The 16,847-nt window shown below is 43.5% G+C and overlaps 1 protein-coding gene across 2 annotated transcripts in view; it reads right to left on the reverse strand.

The window, feature by feature from the left end:
- TBC1D4 (TBC1 domain family member 4) overlaps positions 1-16,847 on the reverse strand; it is a 171,495-nt gene that overhangs the window by 21,909 nt on the left and 132,739 nt on the right. For both annotated transcript variants that reach the window (XM_074988846.1, XM_074988852.1), the window contains 4 exons: positions 15,798-16,007; positions 8,086-8,244; positions 5,208-5,366; positions 4,357-4,601 (listed from right to left, as the gene is read on the reverse strand). In XM_074988846.1, the coding sequence (XP_074844947.1) occupies positions 4,357-4,601; positions 5,208-5,366; positions 8,086-8,244; positions 15,798-16,007 (773 nt within the window). The remainder of the gene's footprint in view (positions 1-4,356; positions 4,602-5,207; positions 5,367-8,085; positions 8,245-15,797; positions 16,008-16,847) is intronic.

Genomic DNA, 16,847 nt, shown 5'->3' on the forward strand with positions numbered 1-16,847 from the left:
TAAAATTTGCTTACGGTTAAAATGCCGGTTGTTTGAGAGTTCCAGAAAACAGAATGCCAGATATGAAAGGTTTACTGTACATAATTTGGAATATCCAGAAGAGTAGCCTAACTGACCACTTGATGTCACTGTTGATCTAATTTGAGGGTATTTTATGCTGAGTGAGTTCTACAGAAAGGTGTGACATGGGCAGGAGTTATGCAAGTATTTCCATATGGTATAGCTGTGTGACAGAGCTCATCAATCTTAGCTCACAACTCTGCTACTAAGAATTTTAACCTCTCAACTGAAGACTGATAGTGATGTCAAATTAGGTGGTGGTTTTAAGATAGAGTCAAACATCTCCAAGTGATTTTGTTTGAATTCCTTCCTAATTTGTTTGCAATGGAAGCAGAGTTCATATCTCCATTTTCTAAAGATGAGAGCCACTTGCTGGCCGTCTAGCCTTTTTTAACAAAATGTCTAACGTGTATTTCATTTAGATGACAGAAATTGAGATAGTTGAGTTGAAAGAGGAGGCAAACAAAGAAAACAGGCTGGAAGAGTTCAAAATAACATAGAATGAAGATCAGGCATTTCTGTTTACTTCATCTATATTACAAGAATGAAGGAACTTTCCATGTAAATGAAAGACATCAAATAAAAAACTGATGAAGGAAAATTATTTTAAGCAATGCAAAATTAGCATGTGGCACTTGCCGTGAAGTATGACTAAGGCCAAGTGTTAAAACCCTGCAAAACAAGGGCTGGATACTTTCATGGATAAAATGAAGAGCAAAAGTTAAATTGGTAATGATTCTTCTAAAACTGAAATCAATATAAACACTTTGGCTTCAAAGCATAAATCAAGCAACAGCTGAGGCTCAGCAAATGTTTTTCTGTATGGGTAACTACTTTAGTAATTATTGAGTAGGAGATTTCTTGCACCTTTCTTACATGAATCTGGTGCCAGCCACTGTCCAAGAATGAAACTTAAAGCTGAGAGCTTTAATTTATCATCCAATATCCAACAGGTCCTTTGATCCACCTCACATTGGCACGCACTCCCAGGGTTCTCAGGAGCCAGAGCAGCCATGGAAAAAAATTGTGGGTGTTGAACACCCACTGTTAGCCCTGCCATCAGGTCTTTCTCTTCCCTGCTGCATCTCATGCACTGACAATCAGCTGGTCAGGAAGCACAGGGAGAGAGATGGAGCCATACAGGTTGGGAACAGTTGGGGAGGGAGAGAAATGGGAGCGGGGACTTGGACAGATACAACTGTGTGCCATTGGATCAGGCATAGATGCATATCCGAATCTAATTTCAAACAACTCTAATATTAGTCTTTGGCAGTGTTTTTAAAGCTACGAAATCGTGAAAAAAGACACCTCTGCCCAAGAAAATCTAGGAAATTTCCTTCAAAAATAAAAAATTGTGGAGGTTCTGGCACTCCCAATGCATTAGGTCCAACGCATTTGTAAGGAAATGCTTTAAATGGAGATACTTCCATGCTTTGGAACAGGCCAAGCCAAATTGTTGCTGAAGGCCTACGAGGTTTAAATTCATCATTGTTAGTTAGATGAGACATATTTAGAATTCCTCTCTCCATATTAAGCTTTTTCCATTGATTTTATGACTCTGACTACTCTATAGGACTGTTTATGCACAGAAAAAATGTAGGAAACCTACTTCACCACCTTTATTGTGGGAGCTCTGGAGCCATCAAATCCATAATATCTGACCCTATAATGACTGCAAGGGGGAAAGGAAGTCTTGTTCAATCTGAACCCAATGTGCAGTCTGTGTGGTTATACCTAACAGCTGCGAAGGTGTTTGACTTAACAAAAAGGAAATATGATCATTTTTAAAATTGGGAGAAAACAAAATATTCCCAAACATATGGGGAGTTGTAATTTGTTCTGAGCCAGTCTAGGTTCTTACCTGTGCCCCCCAAGGAACTTTTTATTCCTCAACCTTATTTTCAGAAATTCAATGATATTCTCAGCAATAAGGAGATCTCTCAAGACTTAAATAAGTTCTGGGAAGGACACTTTTTCAGTATATTATTTTTGTTCCACAAACTGAGGTATAATGAACTCCATCACCCCACATCATTAGTTTCTTGGGCAATATGTGGTTTTATATGTATTTTAGAGACATCCTGAATGTTTCTGGGAATCAGTATCCATAAATATTTCACCTAAAAGGATTTCTGTCGAAAGCCCCAGTTTGTAGGAAAAAAAAAAGAAGCCTTTGTGGGTATGTTTGTTAATGTACAAGATTCCTGATTTACCCCCATCACTTTTATATCCTGACAAGGAGCCCAAGCCTATTAATGGTGGTTGAAAGATTAGGAACGGTAACCTTGGACTTAAATGCAAATACAAGGTCATCATCTACAAAGAGCATAGACTAGTGCTCTGTTTGGCTCACCCTGATACCATTAACATATTAGTTTGCTCGAATGGCAATGGCTGCTGGTTCTAGATCTAAAGTCAAATGGAACAGGAGAAAGGTGGGTTCCTATCTCTCTGTGATGGAAATGGGGTGGATATATCACCATTGCTAACCACTCCAGAAGTTGGGTTAGAGTATGAGAATTTGATCCAAACAATGAATTGGTTATCAAACCCAAACTTTGGGGAAAAAAAAAAAAAAGTGGTCAAAGACCTTTTTGGCAGCTAAATAAGTGACAGCTAAAATTCTTTAGAATGTCTCAGTGGAACAACAACATCAATTAGTTGAAGGACTATTTACTATGAAAGAAGTTTCCTGATTTGTGTGTCTGATGTGTGAAAGAACTTCATCCAGTCACATAGCAGGAGCTTTAGCTAAGATCTTCGCAACACAATTGATGAAAAAAAAAATAGGCCTCCAATTATTACATACTACAAATTATTTCCCAAGTTGAGCAATAACTAAAATTACAGCTTCTCTTAGCACAGACACAAGAGTGTGTTCATTCTTGGCCTCTCTGAGAAGCCAGATTATTGAATCTTCAATTCAATTAGGACATTCAGTCTGTGCAATGAGTGTTTCCAACCTTGATTTCTTTGATAGTCAGAGCTAGTTTCACAATTTTTAGAGGCACATCTGTAAGTTCCTTCTCAGGATCAGATCCGTGGCAGAGACAATCCATTAAGAGGTATCAAGGCACTTTTACTGACTCTCTCTGGATAAATACAGTTTTGACTAAAACTGAAAATTGTTTATTACTATGTTGCATATAATTTATTTCTATTTTTGTAATAGGTAGCAATCTGATTTCTGTTAGCCTTTTCCTTATGTCCTTATGCCAAGAGCTTGCCAGCTATATCACCAGATTCTCAGTAGTTTTGCTTTAAACAAAATAAAAGCAAAACACAGCCTTTTTGGATGGAAGCTTATTGATTTCATAGTTAGATTGATGAGGGTTCTTGACTTTCCCTGGGGAGGCACAGAAATATAGTCTGCATCCAAGACTACATTTTTTCACAAGTATATCAATTTTATGTTCTCTCTATTGCATGTTAAAGGTGGCATGAAGAGATGATACAGCATCTTATGATGGCTATAAAGGCTTCCCAAAGTGGCATAGTCTACAAAAAATCCTGGATAGAGTTAACAAACAACATAATAAAACAGCATGAGGGAATTTCATCTCCATACTTTAGTTGGGGTATCCTTCTTTTACTCATTTGCTACAGGAAGGCAGCAGTTAGCAATAAGATAAAGGTGATCATGGTTTACAGAGGGTTTGGTGAGTGGCTGGTTCTTTCTTTCTTTCTTTGTGCAGGGGATGTTCGGTTTTGTTTTTTTTGAAAGGAGGGCAGAAAATTAAGGAGAAAAGACAGGGATGAAAAGCAACAGCATAGTTTCCAAATGGAAGAGTATCAGGTTTTGGGATGGGAAGAAGTTTAACTCTTAAGCTACTGTTACCTACTTATCTATGTAGAAAACAAAGATGATGTTTGGCAAGGATAACGAAGTGCATTTCACTAACTTCTAACATTTATTATCCTAACACACTGCAATTTTTTCAAGTATTCGAACAGTAGTAGTCCCTACAAAATCTTAAAGAAAGTTCAAGTTAGGACAGGGGTGTGCAAAGTGGGGGTGCACTCCCTGACATTTTGCAAGGGAGGGGACAGTGCAATTGGACTCCCTGCCTCTGCTGGCGTCCACCCTCCTCTCCAGGGGTCCTTCCCCCAAGTGTCCTGCTTCAGGGCACAACCTGGGATCCCCCAGGACCTACTTCCTGAGCATTCCAACCCCTTCCAAAGTGCCTCCTCCCCCACATCCCCATCTGTGATCCTCCCACAGGTTGGGAGAAAAGTGAGGCCAGATGTAAAAAGTTTGCTCAGGAGAAGATTTGTCTTAGCAGAAGATCACCTTACCTGCAGTGACATCATGTCTGGTCTGTACTGCTTACGGAAGCCAAGGTCATACATGAGGAATTTCAGCATTTCAAAGGCTTGCTCCTCGCTCATGTGCAGAAGCAGAACTCCAGCCACAAAGCTGATACCCTGACAATAACCCACTTCTTTGTCCAGCAAAGAATAAGCCTTCAGGAGATTAAAGAGTGATAGCTGCCCTGCTCCTAGCTGGGCAGAGAAATAAGGATGTGTAGGGAATGTCCTTCCTGGCAGAAAAATAAAAAAGGAGTTATTTAATTGTCAGTTCCCTGTTAGAGAGACAGCCCCATGAAACTCCTTGGTATTTGCAGCAGTTTCTCTTAGTAAGCCCTCCCAGAAAACAGTCTTAGAATTCGATTTAAATTAAAAAGTAAATTTGAATAGCTGGTCATATTAATTGGCCATGTTTTCTGACTAGGGGAATATCAAAGCTGTAGCTTATAAAAATCACATCTTAGGTATATTCAGGGGACCTCTTATATGCTGCACATGCTGTCCGTCACCTGGTTGCTTTTTACCTGCAGCCACAAGCAGGTAACCATGAAAAAAGTCAGGATGCCTGCCTGAGACCTAAAATACAGGACAGTCCTGTTAAAAATGGGATGGACAGTCACCCTATGCACACACAAAACAAGTAGAACTTGAGAAGGTGGTTGTGTGTAAAAGGCAGCACTGAAGGCAGAGTAGGGAGAATGTATGTTCACATACATCTTTGTTTCTGTGCCCACACAAAACCCAACCCAAAACTTCAACTAAAAACTACATTTCCATTCATCTCAGTAATAGGATACAAAATACACTTTAAGAGTGTCTATCAGACGCAACAAAAGTACCTAGATCTACAAGGATAGCATGCTGCTGAGCAGTCAGCTGTTTCAAGAGTTCTTTGTACGAGATGTCAGGAGGTTGTTGTTTGCTTGGCAGTCTATGTCTTAAACGATGTTGTACAGCTAGAAATTGCCAAATTTCTCCCCGGCGGCTTTTTGGTACACCTAAAATCAGAGGGGAGAGAAAACAGATGCCCTGAGTGGCTGAATATTCTCACAGCTTTTTTCCAGAAAAGCAACTTTTGTTTTTTAGAGATAGTGTCATACAATGCATTATAACTAAGATCATAGACTACACCACCACGTATACAGAACATGAAAATATGGCACTAACAGCCATACTTTGAGGGTTTAAGTTGAGTTTAAGTATTGGGTAGGGTGAACTTTAACTTGGGTATGTTACATTTAAAGGTTAATCATAATAATAAAGACATACAAGAGAACTGCTTTATACAGTGCATAACGAAACAACAAAATTGCCACCTGTTGCTTAAAGAAAAGAAGGGATGGAACTCTCACAATGCTTACTAAGCTCACAGAACAACGGTACATTAACCCCTGAAGTACCCTATGCACTAAAGGAGGGATTTCCAAAAGCACCTAGTTGATTTTGGAGCATTAGCCTTCTATAATGACATTCACGTGGGACCTGAGTGAAACTGAGCATGAGCCTCCAAGGATGGGTAGACAGACTCATGATGAGTGACGCTTGAGTTAGTGCGCCAAAAACAAAAGTATACACATTGTAGCTCAAGCCCAACTGACCTTCTGGGTCTCGGCGCAGGTGGTTAGCCTGAGTGTCCAATGAAGCTGCAACACCTGTGTAGCTATTTTTAAACACACCTGCCAAAGCCCCTCAAGCAGGGAGACTTGCTCCCAGCTATAGTACAGAAATACTCACTGGGACATGTGTCCCCAAATCACCTAGCAAATTTCTGATCTCATCCTAAATTAATATATCGATACTTGTGATCATCCACAAACATTTTCTTTTACTAATCAGGCTCTGATGTTGTGATTTATAATGTACCATTTTTGCTAACTGCAAAAGTTAGTAACCTTAAAGCCAGGAAACAAAAGTACCAAAGAAATCCCACTGAGATGTAGGTTTAGTAATACATTTTGCTCATGTGAGGAAGTTTGCTCCTCGGGGTGTGGGGTCTTGGTGTAGCTCACTAACAGAGCATTAACAAGGTGTTTAAGGTGGATTGTATTCTGTAATTCTGCACATCTTTCTATTACATGGAATCCATCTTGCAGTGATAAGCTATTGGTTCCATAGGAACTAAACCACTGGTGTGGAATTCTGGAGAGTAGATTCATATACGCCTTCTTTTTATGCGTTCCTAGCTACGTCTTTACCAGGGTTCCCAGTTTTCATGCACCTGGAACTCACAATAATAGTGTAGTCCATTTGTCTTCATGGAATGGCTAGTTCACGTAGGGGTTCATCAGTTTACTACTTACTGCGAGCTACTGGACTTGGTCCTTCCACCTAAACAACAATAGCTAGTGATCTTCAGTCCAGATACCTTAGATTCAATTCCCAAACGTGGCACCATGTCACAAATGGTAACCCATACAGGAATTCGACAATAGGTGGTAAGCTCAGGACATGGTCCCCCATCAAATGTGTAATCCCTGACAATGCAATGACAAATGCAATGCAATGATTTGTCCATGTACAGAGATCTAGAAGTCTACTTGAGCCTGAAGTCCAGGAGCGGAGTTTTTTAACTTGGAGAAAATAGGTTCATACTTTTAGACCCACCAGTGCAGGGGCACCAACCTGTGGCTCCAGAACTGCATGCAGCTCTTTAAACAGCCACTTGCAGCTCTGAGAGCTGCTGCTGCTGCTGCCTCCTCTTGCAGCTCTGGAGACTGCCACCACTTAAACAAACATCTAAATTCAGCTGCCTGCTGTTAAGCCACCTGAATTTAGTTTTTGGTTTAAGCATCGGCAGCCGGGGCTGCTCAGCCGTCAGTTGCAGCGGAAAGCCTGGAAGTAAAAGCCGGGTAGGCAGGGAGCTGACCCACATGGGCAGAAGTCTCAGCTGGCAGGAGAGCTGCTGGGGTGGGGGACGGCCTCTGAGCTTGCCCTGCGGGGGCCACACAACTGCATGGAGAAGGAGGAGCAGATGGCGGGCAGTAGTGGAGGGAGGCAGTGGCTGCTGCAGAACTGTGCACGCTGAGGCAGGAAGTTGAGGCTCAGAGTGATTAAGCCTAGAGATGGGAGGGAAGCTCGGGGCTCAGAGGGGTTAAGCCTGGGGACAGAGGAGGGAGGTTGGGGTCTGGGGGTTAATGCAGGGGATGGGGGGCAGGTTTGCTGGATGGGGGCACAAAGCCTAGGGATAGGGGGCAGATCTGAGGGCTGAGGGAGGTAGAGCCTAGAGATGGGCGTAACTTCACTTTCTAACTGGTACAAATTATTGTATGTACGCTGTTCTTAAAATAGAGGTGATAAAAAGCATGGTTGGATGTTATCTATTAAGGACTGTCTCATATTCACATGCATTGAGGTTCCTGAAGGATTGATTTTGTAACTGAATTTGGAAAAAAAATGGCTCTTCTTGCTATTTCGGTTGCAGACCCCTGCACCAGTGCTGACCTATCCAAGAACATCACGTCACATGCAATGGCACAGCTATGTAAACACTCCTGTGATCTTCCTGCAGTACTCTACCGTAGGCACGACAGGATCAGTATACATACTCCTTGCAAGTAGTTCATTTGGTGTTTGGAAAAAAGGCAATGGGCCATTTTTACTGATTTGGTGCTACTGGAACAAGCTTACTGAAGTCAATTTGGTTTACATTGCTTTGAGGATTCAATAAAACAAGTTTCCTAAATGCGCCAGCCAAAACACATCCTACATATTTAATACCTTCTTTTAGAGTGGTATGAATATCCTCCATGTCACATCTGATTTTGGCTCTGAAGTTCAATAATTTTTTGTCCCAGATATTTATGACATCTTTCTGACATGTACCAACTTCAGCATAGTCCAGTTTAATTTTTCTTGAGTGGAGTTCATCTCTGCTTGCTGGAATGTAAAACATTAGGGAAAGTATTTGAGTGACATCAGAAATCAAATATCTTAATATAGCCAAGGTCAATACCTCTCTTCTATTGCTGCACAGGATAGGATAAATGGTAGGATACTGACTTTACATGAACTGTTGGGCTATACATCTATTGAGATGGTTCATATTGCTGGCTAAGGTACATGAAAAATCACAAAGCAAACCAATGTAAAAGAAACATGCAACACACTCTTTTCCTCCCATTCCCACAACTGCTTCTTCTCTTAACTTTAGCTAAGCTTTACTGAGTGAAATGAATATTCCACAACAGAATCCTGGTAATACTTAAACTGATGCTGATGGAAGGAACAAAACATCATCTTCCAATACTTCAAAAGGCAAGATTCTGAGTTCTGCTGAGGATTAAGTGGTGTTTACCAGATATCTTTCTGGGTTCAGCAACAAACAACTGTGCAAGGCAATTTATCAGATAATTTTTTACTTTATGTATATTGAACATTAAAATAGCTCCTCTGTGAGAAATACCACAGACTTTGAATACTCCTTCTGGAACTGCAAGAAGCTTTGGTAGTCTTTTTTTTTTAAGAAAACTTCTGTTTTAAACGACAAAGTAAAAATCAGTATCTTTTAGTGGTCAGTAGCTGCGCTATTCATAGTGACCTAATAGATTGTCAATTTAACAGAGCTCTCTTAACAATGGAATTTCTCTTTTAGCACCTTTTTCTCTTAAAACCAATGTTCAGAGTCATAATGCAGGATAGTAAGAAGGATGAGCGTCTAATCTCCTTGATCCTAAGATGTACCATTTGCTACATCAAGCCTGATGGTTTAGCACCTAATTTTATTACTAGGCCCTGTCTTATTCCCATTTCTTCTAGCAACTGCTGGAGACTCACTTTTCTAGAACAGTCAGGCCTCCATAAAATTTCAGAATTGCCTAAGTTTGATTCCTATCTTTGAGAAATGAATCACGATACTTCTTTTACTGGGCATTTATTAACAAATGTGGGATTTAATGCATACACTGTACCACTGATGTTGGAATTTAACCTACATGTAGTTCCAAATTCCAATTTTTACAAATATAGTCTTTCGTAATCATGTGTGCAGGTTACATACTGAATTATTGCATCAGATGATTCTTCAAGGACACCAACAAATCCTGAAGTCTCGCACATTTCCCAGGAGCTGTGTGTGAAGTTAATCATCGCTCCTCTGTGAGCCATATAAAAAAACTCTATTTTCCTTTCCCACAGTAGAGCGAAACAGGCCAAATCACACCTTCTGTGCCCCCAGAAGATCTGTCTTACCTCCAGAAATAGCCAATACCCCATGTTCAGCAAAAAGTGAAAGAACACACATCAGGCCTGAGATAATCAGGATACATTCATAAGTGCATGCAGAATCAGTAATTACTGTTTAGCCTGTTCACACATGCCTAGCTGTTGAGTAACTCCAAGTCCTTTATTATTTGTCATATTTATCTGACTGGCAAGGGCCCAATGAACATTCTTCTGAATATTTGTATTGTGGGAGTATCTCTGGGACCCAGCCACTTTGTGCTAGAAAGCATTTAGGAGAGCTCTTACTCCAATAAGCTTCAGTCTGAACTTGGGTATTCCCCTGGATTTTTTAAAAGTTGTACTTGTCAAACAACAGTTGCTCTCCAAAGGCAAAAGGAAACACTGATTTTTTTAATGCAAACTGTAATCAAAATATTTTAATATCTCAATAAGCTGCAAGATACTAAGCAACTGAAATTCATGGACTCTCGAAAAAGCATTAGATCCTGACACTCTTACTTATCCTAAGTGGTATAACAGGGCAACAAAAATGATTAAGGGTCTGGAGCACAAGACCTATGAGGATAGGCTGAGGGATCTGGACTTGTTTAGTTTACAGAAGAGAAGACTTAGAGGTGATTTAATAGCAGCCTTCAACTTCCTGAAGGGGAGCTCTAAAAAGGAGGGTGAGAAACTGTTCTCAGTGGTGTCAGATGGCAGAACAAGGAGCAATGGCCTGAAGTTGAAGAGGGAGAGGTGTAGGTTAGATATTAGGAAAAACTACTTCACCCGGGGGTGGTGAAGCATTGGAATGCGTTACCTACAGAGGTGGTGGATTCTCCATCCCTTGAGGTTTTTAAGTCCCAGCTGGACAAGGTCCTGGCTGGGATGACTTAGTGGTGGTTGATCCTGCTTGAAGGAGGGTGCTGGACTAGATAACCTCCTGAGGTCCCTTCCAGCCCTGTGATTCTGCATTGTTTCACAGCTATCCCCACTGAAATCAGGGGGGCTTGTAGTGTAAGGCACTACTCAGTGAGAACAAGCAAAATTAGGCTTTTTGTAGATTTGCTTGGTACCATCCTCTTTAAATTCTCTTGTTTTGAAATCACTTAGACATATTGTGTTTAAAAAGAGCAGCCTTTGGCCACTACCAAAATTAAAACAATCGGTATTCACTTCAGAAATCTTACCTTCTGCAGAACAAATAGTTAGCATTCAAATCTCCTCGAGGGCACAAGGAACAGTAGGAGAGATTGTGTGAATATTTTAATCAGTACATTTAGAACAACACATTAGCAGAGAAGACCTGCTGAGAGCTATTTCTTAAAGGGGGGATGGAAAATTCACACATTAAAATAAAGGAACAAGAATCAGTATGATGACTATACAGCTAAGAATTAGGCTGCCACTGGCAGTCTCGGCTCTTTCTGGGTTTTCTGAAGTTTGTTATGGATGGTAGGGCTAGAAGAACCACCATCACTTGAATAAAGATGTAATAATGAAATACCCTGCTCACTTCCATGTACAACACAACCTTCCCACACGTGTTATCAACTCATGCTTGGACTGTAATATCCCAAGCAAGCAAATGTAAAATTAATATGGAGACTGGGAAACTTTCCCGAACAACCTACAAATAGTCTCAAATCTCCCTGTCTCCCAAACACAAACTGGCAGGTAGTTTAAAAAAAAAATAGCCAAGAATACAGGATTTGCTTGGATTGGCCCTGCTTGGATTAAATAACTAGTGGATGTTCCCTACAAAGCCCAAGAGGCTTCTGGCTCCCTGCTGATACGTATTTCTAGTAATGGGCCAATTGGGAGGACCACACGCTACATACTCAGTAAGTGTATTCAATGGCCTGCAGGCACATTCATTTTTTTCCCCTCCCCTTTTGTCTCACCTAATACTGTTTGCATGAACAGGTGCCTGGATGGTGAATGAAAGAAATGGAGAAAAAGAGGGTGGGCCTGAGACTTGCACAGATGAGGATGGTAAGGGTGTCTGTGGCAAAAAATGAGAATGCAGCATAATGGCAGCCCCTGGCAAATGAAAAACTGCCCAGGACAAAAGTAGCAGATTACTACACACAGTTTCTTTAGGGGAAAGGCACTTAGAAATCAAAATAGATTTAATTTACTTTATGGCTAAGTCTACACTAGAGAGATCTGTCGACAGAAGTCACTGTCAGAAGACAGCTCCCCACAAAAGTTCTCTCGACAGATTGCAGCCACACACAAAAGTGGCCCAGCCACTCTCTTGACAGAATGGACAAACAGAAGCACAGCAGATAGGGCTGCCCAGTGACCATGTGGCTTTTTTGTTGACTGATTCTGTTGAGAAAAGTGTTCTGCCTCATGGGGGAGAGGCAGAGGGCTATTGGCAAAAGGGCTGAGTTCTGTTGACGGTATGTCGACAGAGCGCATTTTTAGTGTGCACGCTCCATGGCTGCGTCTACATTATCATAGTCTTTCAAAATATTTTTCGAAAGGAGGGGCTCCTTTGAAAGAATCTGTGGCTCATCTACACACAAAATGCCCTCCTTTCAAAAATTGCTCCTCCTTTCCTGTTTCAGGAAGAGTGCCCCCTTTGAAGAGTTTTTCAAAAGAAAACGTGTGTAGATGCTCCATAGGCCGCTCTTTCGAAACAGTGGGTCCTCCATGGTGCCGGCCAGCTGGCATGTGGAGGTGGCCCTGCCAGCAGCTCTGGGGCTCTACAGTCTAAGCACAGTCAGCTGCAGAAAGATGCAGTGACTGAGAAATCCTGTGACCGGAAACAGAGTGCTAGCAACAGCAAACACACGATCCTGTGGCAGCACACTCTCCAGCCCACCCACGAGCCACCCAAGGCACCTGAACACCCTCATGGCCAGCACCCAGGAGCCTCACACCCCACAGAGACTCCCCTCCAAGCCAGCAGAGGACTCCCAGGACTCCAGCCAGGGCCAAAAAAAGAGGACCACATCATGGATGGAGACCAAGGTCAATGATCTCCGGGAACTATGGAGGGATGAGGAGGTCCTCCTCCACGCTAGTGGCCAGCGCCAGACAGCCATGGCTTTCAACCAGCTGTCTGTCGGCCTGAGCACCTGAGGGCACCCTAGCAGCATGCTGGACCAAGTGCAGTCAAAACAAAGAACTGAGGCAGGCCTACTGCCACGCCTGGGATGAGGCCAAATGCTTGGGGGCAGTGCCACGAGCCATCCCCACTTCAAGGAACTGGACTGCCTCCTCAGGCTGAAGAAGGCAGTCCCCCTGCTAGAGGCACTGGATGTTGTTGGGCCACACTCGGGGCCCAAGACCAAGAAGGAGTCTGAGGACCAGCAAGGACCCTCAGGCAGGACTCCCGCTGACACCAAGGAACCAGAGCCCACATCAGAGAAGGGGGGGAGGGGGAGTGGACTACACCTGGCATATGCTCCACCCATGTAGGTACCCCTCAGTGCTGGGGATCCCCCAGGGCCACAAGCCAGCATATGGCTCAAAGGGGGAAGGGGCTGCCCAAGGGGCTGTGGGGGCAGAGACCTCAAGGCCAGGTTACAGGACTAATGGGCTGTCCCTTTCTCCCCTTCTGTCTCCATCACTCCACCATCCCAGGGCCAGGGGAGCCCTGTACTGACCGCTGAGCGGACTGGGGCACCCAGCTGCCCACGCGGGTCCATAGTGGGAGGCCACACCACTGCCCCCATGACGAGGGGTCCATGGCCACCCACATGCCTGCCTGGCAGGAGTGGCTAGCAATGGAACAGGAGGCCTGAGGTGAGGCGGTGGGTGCCCTTCACGCCCTCACCCAGGCCATGACTGCCTACCTGCCATGGGTCCCTGCCCCTTCACCGCCCCCTCTCACAGCGCCCACCAGCATCCCCTGCCCTTGCTGCCCTGCTCCCAACTGATCTCCTCCAGCCGCCAGCTAGAACTCAGCTGGTGGCTCATAGCCAGCACAGGCCTTGGTGAGCCAGCCCCAGCTGCCTCCCAGCCACGCAATTCTTCTCTTGTGTTCCTCACTGAGGCAGAAGCCGTTGCACCCACCCTGCACCCCTACCTCCCTGTAGTTCCAGCCCCGACAGGGACCCCAGACCTGGAGTTGTACGGGCTTACACAGCTCATGGCCCTCCCCACCCTCACCAGGGACTAAGACCCCCCACTCCCATGCTGGCCCACCTCCAAGTTCAGGTGCCCCCAGCCCCACCTCAGACCCTACCTTGCGTATAGCTCCCCCCAGCCTCCCCTACAAATAGCTCCTGTTTCATGTTTTTGTTACAGCACAGTTCAGATATTTTCTAGAAGTGTTTATTGCTCACCACCCCAGTGTGCCTTGTACACAGTGGGGAAGCACTGAAAGGTATGTGTGCAGGGAATGGGGTCATTGTGGGGGAGTGGTGTGTGGTGGGTGGGAATGGTGTGTGGTGGGTGGGAATGTGGGGGAGGTGTGAAGGCCTTCCGGAGAGCCTCCCTGACCCACACCCCGTCCCAATGTGCCTTACAACTCAGGACAGTGTCTGGTTGCTCATAGCCGGGCCCGACCTCGGCAGCCCACCCCTGGACAAAGGGCTCATGCCGGCTCTCCACAGTATTGTGAAGAGTATAGCATACCCCCAACACAACAGGCACATGGTAGAGGCCAACCTCCAGGAGCATCAGGAGGCACCAAAAGCACCCCTTCAGACACCCAAACGTGTGCTCGACTCTGCTTCAGATCCGGTCCAGACAGGCATTAAAAAGGTCCTGGCTTGGGTACACGTGTCCTTTGTAGGGCCACATGAGTCATGGATGAAGGGGGCAGGAGGCGTTGGCCACTGTGCAGCAGGGCACAGTAATGTCCCTGACCGGGAGCTTCCATGGGGGGTAGGGGTGGGGATATAGGTCCCCTCCGCCATCCTGCGCGTAAGCCTGTAGTTACAGACGACACAGGGCCTCACGGGCTTGGCCTGTTTTGAACGGTGATCATTCGGAAGGTATCTTCCCGTTGATTGCCTTTCGAAAGACTGGGTCTACACACCAAAAGCAGATCACGATTGCAATCAGCTCTTTCTAAGACCGGTCTGTTCTTTTGAAGGAGAACATCCCCACAGCTCCAGGCACCCTTTCGAGAGAATGGGCCAGGAAATGCTGCAGATGGGGTAGTACAGCTGACAAGCCCGTCTGGGGGTTGCAGTTATCCGCTTCTTTAAAGGGCAACTCCCCAACCCCCTTGCCCTGCACACACTAAGGACTGCCAGGCTGTCTGCAGGACAGCAGACCCCAAGCACTGAGCGGGGTCAACAAAACTCTCTAGCATAGATGTAGCTTATAAGTTTTACATTAAGACCAGGATTTTGACTACCACCTTTTGTAGAATTGCTCCTGAATAGCAAGAAGAATCTGATGCTGACAAAGGAAGAGAGACAGGGAGAGTGTCCATCTAACTTCAGATCTTTATCAGAGCCTGATTTTCACTAACCACTGAGCGCTCACCTTCCTAAAAATGAGGCACTTTAACGTATCTCAAGTTGGGCACTCAAAAGACTGCAACACCAAAATACTAATTGCTTTTGAAAATGTAGGACCTTAATTACTTCCCTGGCCTAGTAAGAAAGAAAGAACGGGAAATATATAAGAAACATTTTGTTGGAAAGGTCATTTGTTTTTATGCTGTACAAAACCCATTTGGACAGTGCTATAGAAAATCATTTGCCATCCTGTTGAAATGAAGTATGAGGAGAGCAGTCCACCAATGTTTTAAGTATTCACAACCATTTGCTACAGGATGATAGGAGAATAAATCCTGGATGGTGATGGTTTGATATTCCAGAATCTGGTGGTTCCCATTCCACCAAAAAGCGTGTTTTTAAAATGGCAAAACTGACACACAAACATGTACTTTATAAAGAAGGGGAACCTGATGGAAAATGAGCTGCAGTATTGTTCTGTCTTTGCACTACCTCACAAAAAAGAGTGTTTAAATCATGGAACATTTTGCATCTATGCCTTTTTTTTTTTTTTTTGACCATTTCAGCCATAAAATTACCAGTAAAGTTGTTCATATGCCAGCTATGTCATCTTTTAATATATGCCCAATCTTTTCAGGTATATTAATCATTACTTGCAGGCTTTTCATGGGACAGCAGTGCATCTAAGACTATACCTCAATCTTCCATCAATTCTGTTTCTGAATCTACTGCATAACTTATAATATCATTCATTGGCCCAGATTTTCAGCTGACATCAATGGGAGTTGCTTGGGATCTGAGCCCTTTTAAACCATTCCCAGGTGTTTCTGAGCGGCTAACCTTCCAGCTTCTGGTTTTCTTTTTCCATACGAAGCAGTAGGATTTGTTGGTGAATAGCTTTTCTCCACAGACTCTGCAACTCTTCTGATTTTCTTCTCACAACAGCATTATCTGGGACATCTTCATTTTGCAACATTAAAGAAAGAGGGTCCTCCTCCAAGGCGGGAGCAAGAGGGGAAAGTGGTAACAATTCACTCCCCTCAAACCCATCTGCAAAAAATGACAGAACTGTCACTAGAAATTGTGATTACATTGACTACAGGTGTCAGAGTGAAGAGAACATTTTTTTTACTGGCACATTCAGCAAACAATGAACTAAAATTATAAGCTAGAAGCAGAAGTTTCTAACACTGGAGGCAACATTTTAAATGAAGTGCTGTGGTCAAGCTATACTGAACACCTTTCTGCAAACTGCCCTTCAAGTTACAAAGGGCAGTTAATAGTTGACAAATTCCCACTGCATCCGTACTGTACTGTTTATTACCTCTTTCTACAGTTACGCTTATTAACTACCATAGTTTGCTATATGTGCCCCATAGCAGAGAAGCCATGTTTTTCCTCTCTTCTAACATACGGTGCCGATGCAATAAATCTATTGATTCATGGACAGTGGCTGAAGCTAGAGAACTTCTGTAGTAAATCCACAGCTGTGAAGAATGACAATGGAGCCACTTTAGTCAAAATTTTGACTTTTTAGGAGCAATTTCACACATTAATGCATTGAGAGCAGAACTAAAAAAGAAAAAAAAACAAGCCATGAGGAGGGTGCTTAAGGCCAAATTGTATTCTATTTGGGACAAAAAAAGACTGTCAAAATGCCCTCTTTTTAAAAATAACTATTCTTGTCTTAAACAAGCAGGTTATTGCAGCATTTGGCAACAGAGATATTTTGATCATCTAAGCAGTTCTAGCAGTTTCTCTGCCCTTGATGGCATCTATAGCAAAATGCAGTTTCTTTTTAGTTACAGAAACACCATTTCAAAACAAAAGCCTCAAAGTCACCCCAATGAGATATTTCACAAGTCAGGTTCAGCAAGTACTTTATAAGCT

This window comes from Carettochelys insculpta, chromosome 1, assembly GCF_033958435.1.
Source record: "Carettochelys insculpta isolate YL-2023 chromosome 1, ASM3395843v1, whole genome shotgun sequence".
In the NCBI taxonomy this organism is placed as follows: domain Eukaryota; kingdom Metazoa; phylum Chordata; order Testudines; family Carettochelyidae; genus Carettochelys; species Carettochelys insculpta.